This window comes from Octopus bimaculoides, chromosome 8 (genome assembly GCF_001194135.2).
Source record: "Octopus bimaculoides isolate UCB-OBI-ISO-001 chromosome 8, ASM119413v2, whole genome shotgun sequence".
Taxonomy (NCBI): Eukaryota; Metazoa; Mollusca; class Cephalopoda; order Octopoda; family Octopodidae; genus Octopus; species Octopus bimaculoides.
This window is the reverse complement of record NC_068988.1, coordinates 74067057-74078650: the sequence shown is the minus strand read 5'-3', so window position 1 is coordinate 74078650 and position 11594 is coordinate 74067057. Positions and strand designations below refer to the sequence as shown.

Here is an 11594-nt window from a genome sequence, read left to right as displayed (position 1 = left end):
TCCGATCTATATATATAAACACTCACATGTATACATAACTTATATAGAAACATGCATACATATTCCCAAAATATATTGTGGATCATTTTATTCATGTAAGTGGTCAAGTAAGAACAATTAAGCTAAGTTTTAAATGATGTAATATCAAATTGTTACACTACCCTCTTTCCTTAATGACAAGCATTTAGCTGTGTTATTATTAGTAGTAGTAGTATTTTTGATAACGTTAAAACTTTTCATCTCGAGTTTAATAGTAGTCACCATATTTACATCTTAATTACGATTTATTCTTGGGATTCTTCATGTAGCAACAAATGGTATTGCTAAGTTATGAAACACAACAGTACATTGTGAATCATTCTATCTGTGAAATACAAGAACACGTGGATCATTTTGTTTTCCTTTAACCTCCCACTCTTATTTTAAGGAGATATCTTAGGGAGAAGTAATTGCAGAGGTATCAAATTGTTGGATCAGCCAGGAAGTAACAGAAAACTCGATAATTGGGAAGAAAGTTAACCTAAATGAGATGTAGTTTGGTTTTGTGTTGGGGGAAAGTAATATTGAAGCTCTCTTAACCTCCTACATTGTATTCCTACTACTATCCCTTATTACCCCCTTCTCTTCCCTGACTTAGCCCTATTTCCTCCCATCTCTAATCATGTCACTCTTTTCATTCCAATACACTTACCTACCCACCCACCTTTTCTGTTCCTCTAACCCTATTCTCTCTCTCACACTCACCTTCTGACTTGACTTCACATCTGGTCTTTCTTTCGGAAATTGACATGCTATTGAAGAATTTTTTATTTAGTCATGAATTCCTGAGACATTTGTTTACTCTTAAGAAGTTAATTTCAATAAAGAATTCATCTTGTATTTGATATACCCTTATTTGTTCTTATTGTCCATATTCATACTACTGGTCACCCTGAACTATTTCTCTTAGTTTATTTTTGCTTAAATTGTGGCCGAGTCATTGTCGTGGCACCCATGCCAGTGGCACGTTAAAAGAACCATTCAAGTGTGGTTGTTGCCAGTACTACCTGACAGGCCCTCATGCCAATGGCACATAAAAAGCACCCACTACACTCTTGGAGTGGTTGGCGTTAGGAAGGGCATCCAGTTGTAGAAACTTTGTCAGATCAGATTTGGATCCTGGTACAGCCCTCTGGTTTGCCAGTCCTCAGTCAAACCGTCCAACCCATGCCAGCATGGAAAGCGGATGTTTAACAATTATGATGATGATGTATTCCATATCAGCATATTGGTTAAACAGTTCAACAGGATCCAATGTGTCAGAGGGCTGCTTTGAGTTCCAATGTCTATTTTGGCATAGTTTCTACACCAACCACTTTACAAAGTGTACTGGGTGCTTTTTTTTCATCACACTTATCCAAGATTTCTGTATTTCCCATAAGACTATGGAACTGCATCAGGTGAGTCCCTCTCCAAGAACTCTGTATGTCACCTACAACTACGAGTCTGCCCAGATAAGTTCTTTTCAAGACCTCCATATATCTCTTAAGACCATAGAACTGTCCAGATGAGCTTGTTTTGGAACCCTCCATTTCCTAAGACCATGCGACAGCCCGAGGTAATTCTCTTTCTGATCACATACACACTTCTGAATGTCTCCCACAACTATGGAACAGTCCTAAGTGAGTTTCTCTTCAAGACCTCAGTATGATTTATAAGATCATGGAACTGTCTCAGTTCATTTCTTCTTCTGGACATTTGTACATCTCCTAAATCCATGAGTTCCTCTCAAAGATTGTTCTATGTCTCTAAGATAATGGAACTGCTCCAGGAAAGTTCATCTCCTAGGCCTCTATATATTTCCTAAGAACCCTGAACTGCCCAGGTTAGTTTCTCTCAAAGAGCTCTATATGTCTTCAAAGACCATAGAACTGTCCCAGCTGAGTCCATCTCCAAGATCACTCGAAATCTCCTAAGTCAAAAATCTCTGCATGTATCCTAGTTGATTTCCTCTCCAAACCTTTGTATACCTTCTATGACTATGGAGCTGGTCCAGCAGAGTTCATTTCTGAAGACTGTTGCCTCCTAATCCCATACAACTGCCCTAGGTGAGTTTCTCTCCAAGAACTCTGTATGTCTCCTAAGACCATGCCACTGCCCTAAGTTAATCTCTATCCAAAACTGCTGTATGTCTTGTAAGGCCATGGAACTGCCCTAGTTGAGTTCCTCTCAAAGACCATGGAACTACCTCAGTTACATTCCTCTCACACACCTTTGTATGTCTCCCAATAACATGGAACTTCCTCAGGTGAGTTCATCTTGGACATTTGTATATCTCCTAAGACCATGGAATTGCTGCAGGTAAGTTCTTCTGCCAGACCTCTGTATATCTCATAAAACCAAGGAACTGCAAGCATTTGCTCATGAGCTAAATGTCTCCATGTCACTGTTGTTGTCTTAGGGCTGATAAAGCTTAATATTGCCGAAGTTGTTACTATCAGAACAAAGCAGAATCAATACCAATAAAGCACATTGGTATTGATAAATATTATTAAAAGTACATTCAAAGACAGTTAATTTGGAGGGATTTGTTTGTACAAATGTAATGGCATTTTCTACCCTAAGGAGGCAATGATTGATAATAAAATAATGATTATGGAACTTAAAACTATTGGGATGTAATTAAGCTTTTAAAAAATATTTTTATCAAAAATATTGCAATTGTAATTTATCTTACTGATGTAGAGATATGTGGTGACAGAAAATATAATGTTGAGATGTTGTTACCACACTGAAATGTTTTCTTTCCAGAGTGAATACATCTTCAGTTACAACATATTTTATAGCACGGCTTCTGGCACTGTATGAATACAAACATGTTTAGTTAAGTGACTCTTTTGAGAGAATGATTTACCACAGACATCACAGTGATATGGTTTTTCTCCTGTATGAATACGTTTGTGCTTAATTAAAACACTACTTTGAGAGAATGATTTACTGCAGATATCACAATGATATGGCTTCTCCCCTGTATGAATACTTTTGTGTCTAGTTAAATCACTACTTCCAGAGAATGATTTACCACAGACATCACACTGATATGGTTTTTCTCCAGTATGAATACGTTTATGTTTTGTTAAGTGACTTCTTTCAGTGAATGATTTACCACAGATATTACATTCATAGGGTTTCTCTCCTGTATGAATACGTTTGTGAGTAATTAAGGTACTTCCTCCAGAGAACGATTCACCACAGATATCACACAGATATGGTTTCTCTCCTGTATGAATACGTTTGTGGCTAGTTAAGTGACTTTTTTCAGAGAATGATTTATCACAGATATCACATAAATATGGTTTCTCTCCTGTATGAATACGTTTGTGGCTGGTTAAGACACCACACTGAGAGAATGATTTACCACAAATATCACAGTGATATGGTTTCTCTCCTGTATGAATACGTTTGTGAGCAATTAAGGTACTTCCTCTAGAGAATGATTTACCACAGATATCACACTGATATGGTTTCTCTCCTGTATGAATACGCTTGTGCAGAGTTATATCACCATTTTCAGAAAAGGATTTACCACAGATGTCACAGCGATACGGCTTCTCTCCTGTATGAATACGTTTATGGGTATCTCGGTTACCTTTCAGAGAGAATGACTTGCCACAAATATCACAGTGATAAGGTCTTTCTCCAGTATGAATAAGTTTGTGTTTAGTTAAGACACATTTTACAGTAAATGATTTACCACAGATATCACACTGATATGGTCTCTCACCTGTGTGAATACGTATATGAGTAATTAATTCATCATTTCGATAAAATGATTTGCTACAGACATCACAGTGATGTGCTTTCTGTCCTGTGTGAATATGTTTGTGGTTAGTTAAATGACTGCTTTCAGAGAATGATTTACCACAGATACCACAGTGATATGGTTTCTCTCCAGTAGGAATGCTTCTATGAGCTGTTAAGTGATGATTTAGGAAGAATATACCACCATGGTATGATGGCTGTCCTATCTCTTTTGGCATCTTTTCTGAAAAATCAACCCTGCTAGACTCATCAGTTTCACACTTTACCTTTTCCATAATTTCATTCTCTCACCTCAATATATTGACTTCTTTCTCATTTTTTTTTTATAGTTTGTATTTAAAAACATATTCCTTTTGATGTATTTTCATCAATACCAGAAGATACTGCAAACATCTTTGTAATTCAAGTTAGAAAAATCATCTTATACATAATCCTGAGAGAGAAGGGAAATGTTGTTATTAATTTCAGCTTAAAGAAAATATTGGAAATGCTGCAGGTAAGTTCTTCTGCCAGACCATAGATTTATATAAACAGGATTATTTCTGCTCTGTTTAGTCTAAAAGATGATAAATATTGAAGATGTATCTGATGTAAAAATTTCTTTAAATATCCAATGCCATCTGATATTCTGAAATAAAAGAGAAGTAAATGATATAGAGGATACTTAAAATGTATGGATTCAACAGTGGACATTTCATTTCAATCTTTCTTATAGATGGTAAAAAAGTAATAATGTATGTATTTTTTTATGTGTTTTACTGTTATTTGTTTTATCACCCTGGTGTTAGAGAGATGAATAGCTAGAAGCGAAGTTGAAACAACAGAAACAGAGGCAATTAAGTACTGATATAAGGGCAACATACCTTTGTTAAAGATTAGGGTTCAAAGATAGTGGGTAGAGAGATATCGTTCAGAATATAGGATAAACCAGATGTTGGTTATGGAGGGAAAAGGTTTGATTACCTACACATCTTTACTCGTTGATGAATCACCTAATTTTCTCCAACTTACATCCTGACCAGCTGCTGGCTAGGTTGGTAGCCATAAATCTCTTCTCACCCCACCCACTAACTAAATTCCTAATACAGTTTCATCCCTTTAATGATTCTGTTTTTCTTCCATTGAAGGCCAGATGCGTTCTCACTGCACAGAGGGATTGTTCTATTATTATGAAATTATATGAAAGCAGCAAGCTGGCAGAATCGTTAGCACACCAGGCAAAATGCTTAGCAGTATTTCGTCTGCTGCTACATTCTGAATTCAAATTCTGCTGAGGTTGCCTATGCCTTTCAGGGTCGATAAATTACGTACAAGCTGAGTACTGGAGGTTGATGTAATCAACTATCCCCCTCCCCCAAATTTCAGGTCTTGCACCTATAGTAGAAAGGATTATGAAATTATATGGATCATTTGATGAAAAGTTTTTTTTAATATGATGTAATGTACTCACTCAGCAAATAAAAAATGCATAAGAAACAGCCGTGATGAACTGACATTTATCCATCGTCTGTTATTTTTTCTTTGCCTATAATACACCAAATGGATTCACGACCCATCGGACTTCCCAGAGTATACTAAACACCATGTAATATATACATGTGATTTGGAACAGCCCCTAGGTGTTAGATACTCGTAGAGGTGGATTTTCTCTGTATGCACAGCCTAAATGTCTCACAGTATTTAGATCCAACCAAAGGTGGTGCCAACAGGTTATATTTACCCAACTTGGTGCATACCATGTAAGTACCTGATTCTCCCTGGAATCCTTTATATTGTTATACATATTTATATATATATAAACCTTATAGATATTCTCTTATTGGTTTTTGAAGACCAGTAGTATTCAATAAGGAACATTATCAAATAATTTCAGAAATGCTTCATTTTGAATCTCAGAGTCGTCAAAGAATCTTCGTCCTTTTCCGTGTGCACATATTGTCTTATCAACTGTAAACACTCGTGTACATGTGTGTGTGCTTGTTCTGTTTGACAAATGAAAGTGGAAGAGGAAGCTAACGGGTGTACATGTATGTGTGTTGTTTAAATGTATTTATGTGTGTGGAAAGTAGATATAACAAAAACAATATTGCATTTTAAACTTGAGAAAAGCCTTGCATATTTGTTCTTACCTTCTTTATTGTTTTTGTTATATCTATATTCCACACACATAAATACATAAAAACAGAACATGCTTGCACACACGTACACCCAGTAGCTTCCTCCACACACAAATACATAAAAATAAAACAGCACACACGCACTCACACAGACATACACCCATTAGCTTCCTCTTCCACATCGACACATCAAACAGAACAAGCACACATGTACACAGGAGTGTTTACAGTTGACATGTCTTCAAATCCTGTTTTCTGATTGAATAAAAATTTTTCATGAAAATTAACTAAGATAGTGAGTCTGAGACTTAAAATGAAATATCGCCATAATTTCAATTATATCTCCCATGGAAACTACATTTTGCACTGGTGGATCTAGTTGGTTTCATTCACAAAATGAGCCCTTTTAATTTTGCTCCGATCGCTTTCAATTTTGGTGTCTTATTTGGTGTCAATTTTGAATATGATCAACCAATTACTTTATCTTGTAAATTAAAGAATCTGATGTTATTTGGAATTAAAGTTGGGAAATTTGGGTAATTTTAGCCAATCAACAGACAGCGAGGCATTAACAGCTTGTTACCATGACAACCACACGCTGTGTTGTATTTTACTTCACCCGTGTATGTGCTGCATGTTCTTCTGTGTTGATTCTTCACACCACAAAATTCTTTTCACCCACATGTTTTGTTTTAATTTTTCTGTGTGTTAGTATTTTTACATATTTTTCATTTCATATATTTTTACTGTGTTGATTCTTCACACCACGAGATTCATTTCACTCGCGTGTTTTGTTTTAATTTTTCTATTTGTTAGCATATTACATATTTTTGTTATTGTTATTGTTCAGTGTTATTCTTATTGTAGTTTATAAATCCAAGCATGAAAATGTTACTCAACTTTGGAGTTTTGGAGACAGACACATGCACTTATATATTAATGATGTACACAAATACATGACAGGTATACTTAACACTGAAATACACATAAAGTAAACACATGCAGACAAATATATTAATATAACAAATTTTAAAAATAATAAACTTTTAACAAATGGAAGTTATATCCTTAAAAAAAGAATACCTCAGCAAAACCAAATGACTTCAGTATATCTTCAATAAAAAAATATTCACTGGCTACCAAAGAAACTGATCTTTAAATATTCATTGAATTTGGAAAATGTTTTTAGTGAAATAATTATTTAAAAACTGAAATTAGTGATTGTTGTAAATAAGTGTGTAAATGTGTGGAAGTAGTGTAGGGCAGGATTCGTGACAGACGAGCCATAGACAGAAACTTTGCTGCGGGCTAGTAAGGAAGTTGGTCAGCAGGAAAAGAAAAGGACAACAGCAAGTGTAAAACGAATCTGAGTGAACTAAACAGAAATATTTGATGACTTAAGCCCTGATGTATGTAAAATAATAAACCTTTGGTAAATGTATTCTTGTCTCCACTAGTTTGTTTGCATATAGCTTAACAATGCTATAACTGGTAACCCCGACGATAGAACAACAGCTCCCACTACCGAAACAAACATGGCTAGCAACAAAACAACACTGAGGCTACCACAGTTCTGGCCTAAGGGGGCTGAACTGTGGTTCGCGCAGGCAGAGGCTCAATTCAATATAAACAAAGTAACAGCTGACCAAACAAAGTACTCGCATGTGGCAGCATTAGACGAAGACACGACAACAAGGGTGCTGGACATTTTAACCCATCCCCCACCAACGAAAAAATACGTCATATTGAAAGATAGGCCAGTGGATACATTCCGACGCAGTGAAAGAAGCAGCAGCCAAGATACTGGAGGAGGAATTAGGTGATTCTAAGCCTTCAGAACTGATGGACAGGATGTTGGCATTAGTCCCCACTCCGGTAAGTCACCTTCCTTTTTGTTTAAAGAAATATTCCTCCGCAAGCTGCCACCCTAGGTCTAGACCCTCATAACTCAGACCGAAATCAAGGACCTGCAGCAATTAGCAAAGGCAGCTGACAGGCATTTTCAATCCAGTGGTGTCCTGGTCAACGTTATAGGGTTGGCCCCGAGACAGGGTAGGATTAAGCATGATGACCTGTACTTCTACCATGCAAAGTTTGGAAAAAAGGCGACAAAGTGCAAACAACCATGTAGCTTCAGGACCCCTTCACCAGTGACCCAGGGAAACTCCAGAGCCGGCCACCGTTGAACACGCTGGTGGCCAGCAGACATGACCAAATGCTCCTCTATGTCCACGATCATAGCTCTGGATGCAGGCTCCTCATCGACACAGGAGCAGAAGTCAGTGTGATCACGGCTTCGGCAAGGGACCTCCATCACAGAAAGCAGAGCCAACTTTTAACAGCTGCCAACAGGTTCACAATCGAGGCATACGGTCATTGCACCCTTTCCTTCAACATTGGCTCATGAAAATACACATGAGCATTCACCATCGCCAATGTCCATCAGCCCATAATCGGTGCAGACTTTCTTTGAGCACACTTGCTACTGGTAGATTTGCAGGGAAGACAACTCCTTGACACCAACACATGCTTTCATACCTCTTGCAACATCTGCACATGCCACCCACCGCATAGCAACCATCTCAGACCAAGAATGAATTCTCGGATCTTCTTGTAAGTCACCCAATCTCACCACTCCAACATTCTCCAAGTCTACAGCCTCCCATGGGGTGACACCACATCTCCACCACTGGCCCCCCCAGTGCACATCCGCGCATGTTGTCTATCACCAGACAAACTTGCAATTGCAAAGACCGAGTTCGACAATATGGAGGTATTGGGTATAGTTCGCCAATCAAGCAATCCCTGGTCATCACCTCTGCATGTGGGCCCCAAATCCAACGGAGGTTATCGATCCAGTGAAGATTACCACCGTCTCAACAAGGATATGACACCTGACCACTACCCCTTTCCAAACATAGAAGATTTTTCAGCCCAGCTAGCCAGGTGCTTGGTTTTCTCCAAAGTTGACCTCATCTAGGGATACCACCAAATACCAGTACAAGATGACAATGTACCAAAAATCACTATGATCACTCCTTTCGGTCTGTACAAATTCCTATGTACACCCTTTGGGCTGAAAAACGCTATTAGTGGCGTTTTGGAACAATACATCAACAGTCAGTGGCAACCGCTTGCCTTCTTCAGCCGAACAGAAATAATTTGCTTTTGACAGGGAACTACTGGCTGTCCATCTAGGTGTCTGCCGCTTTCAATATTTCCTTGCAGGCCACACACTTACAGTATTCACGGATCGCAAACCACTCACCTTTTCTATGACCAAGCTCTCAGAGCCATGGTCTGCATGCCAACAATGACAGCTATTGGCAATTTCTGAGTACACCACAGACAGCCAACATATAGCCAGCAAGGGCAACCCAGTTGCCAATGCACTCTCTTGTGCTCCTACCTGCTCTCACACCTAGCACCAATAACGGAAGGCTTGGATTACGAAGCTATGGCTGCAACCCAACAGACAGATGATGAGATCAGAGCCTACCACACTGCTATCACATCACTTTCTTTGCAAGATCTACACTTTGGCTCTAACAGCACAACCCTACAGTGTGATGTATCCACTGGGAAGCCACTGTTGCAAGAAAGTTTTCGACATCATTCACGGACTTTCCCACCCAGGCACTAAAGCCACACAGTGGCTACTGTCAAGCAAATTTATCTGGCACGGTATGGCCAAGCAAATTGGGGACTGAACTAGGTCCTACAACCCCTGTCAACAAGCCAAGATCCATCAACACACCAAAGCAACCCTCGGCAACTATCAATCACCTCAGGCCTGATTCAGCCATTGTTAACATCGACTTTGTCAGCCCCCAACCACCTTCACAGGGTTGCTCGTATCTACTGAACTTGGTGGACCGCTACACCCATTGGCCTGAAGCTATCCCTCTCCACAGCACAGAAACAAGAAGTCAGCCAAGCTTTCATTGCAAACTGGGTCGCCCACTTTGGTGTCCCAGATAGCATCTCATCCAATCGGGGTCTACAATTCACCTCAAAGCTGTGGAATGACATGTGTGACCTTTTCGGAATCACAATGAACCACACAACCACCCACAGGCCAACGGATTAGTGGAGAGATTTCACTGCTGCCTGAAGGAATCACTGATAACCAGACTTAATGGGCCAAATTGGATTGACCAACTCCCATGGGTGATGCTGGGAATCCACACTGCCCCAAAAGAAAATCTCAACACCTCCTCCACAGAAATGGTTTTACGGTGCTCCCCTTACAGTGCCAGGAGAGTTCCTTCCGAATACGAAGTGAGACCCAGATGTCAAAAAGTACCTCGCTCAACTGAGAAACAGCATGGGCCCAGATCATCCATACCAAATGACCTCTGCACAGCTAACTTTGTGTTCGTTCGACGTGACACACAACAAAAACCCTCCAGTCACCCTACGACGGTCCATATGAAGTCATACATCTGGGAGATAAAACATTCCAACTCTTAATTGGTGGACGACAAGACACAGTCTCCATCAATAGATTAAAACTGGCCCATCTCGATATTGACAGCCCTGTTCAGGTAGCCCAACTACCAAACAGGGGCCGTCCTAGACAAATCACACCAACTCTTGACAAGGAACAGTTACTAAAGAATCGAGTAACCACACGTTGGGGCAGGGCAATTAAAACACCTTCCCGTTTCTGATGACAGTCCACAGATCGTGGGGGGGGGGGGGCTATGTAGGGCAGAATTTGTGACAAACGAACTGTAGACAGAAATTTCGTTGCGGGCTAGCTAGGAAGTTGGTCAGCAGGAAAACAAAAGGACTTCAGGAAGGAGAAGGAAAACAGAAGAATGTCAACAGTGAGGGTGAAACAAGTCTGAGTGAACTAAACAGAAATAACTGACGACTTAAGCCCTGATGTACGTAAAGTAATAAACCTTTGGTAAATGTATTCTCGTCTCCACTAGTTCGTTTGCGTATAGCTTAACAAAGCTGTAGTAGTATTAACTCACCTGCACATGTATCATTTAAAAGTGGACACCTTTTGATTCTTAAAAAAAATATAGGGAGCAACTTGATTACAGCAGTGGCTTTCTCTTTAACATGTCTGATGACAACCTGCAACATTGAAAGGTTATACAAATAGCAGAGAGAAAAGAATTATCTATAAATAAAATATATTCACTAAAAAAAAAAAAACCCATTAATTATGAAGAATTTAGTAAAATATTTGGCGAACGTAAAGAATAGTACACCACCCGTTTTCCGCCTAACAAAATCCCTAACCTTAATCTTAAACACTGGCTGTATGTATTCTTTACTTTCATCAAATAACTACAGATTTCGGTACTATCATGCTTTTAGCTGTCAGAAGTGAAAGTGCTCACTGCTAGTGAAGTATCTGTCTGTCTGCCTGCATGCCTGTTGCTGGCCTGTCGATTCTTTGGCTCCTGACAGCTAATACCATGACTGGCCGGAGCGTGCTATATGTCTGTCTGTCTCTCTCTCTCTCTATCTATCTATCTATCTATCTATTACTCGAAAGTTCGCGCGTCCGTGCAGGGCTAGTCGTGAGTAGAAAACACAAATTTAATATAAAAACATATTTCCTGAAATTGCAAATTATTTAAAATATAAAAATATAATTTTCAACAGAGAGAATTTATCAAAATAGAAAACAAATGAAGTTTGAAGTTTAAAAAT

The 11594-nt window shown here is 39.0% G+C and overlaps 1 protein-coding gene across 3 annotated transcripts in view; it reads right to left on the bottom strand.

Moving 5' to 3' along the window:
• Positions 1 to 82: 82 nt before the first annotated feature.
• Positions 83 to 11594, bottom strand: part of LOC106871807 (zinc finger protein OZF) — a 14393-nt gene continuing 2881 nt past the window's right edge. The window contains exons 2-3 of one of the 3 annotated variants that reach the window (XM_052970177.1): positions 10904 to 11009; positions 83 to 4429 (exon numbers count right to left, since the gene is read on the bottom strand). In XM_052970177.1, coding sequence (XP_052826137.1) covers positions 2820 to 4076 — 1257 coding nt within the window. In that variant the 5' untranslated portion in view covers positions 4077 to 4429; positions 10904 to 11009 and the 3' untranslated portion in view covers positions 83 to 2819. The remainder of the gene's footprint in view (positions 4430 to 10903; positions 11010 to 11594) is intronic. The other 2 variants (XR_008264766.1, XM_052970178.1) reach the window with 2 other exon arrangements.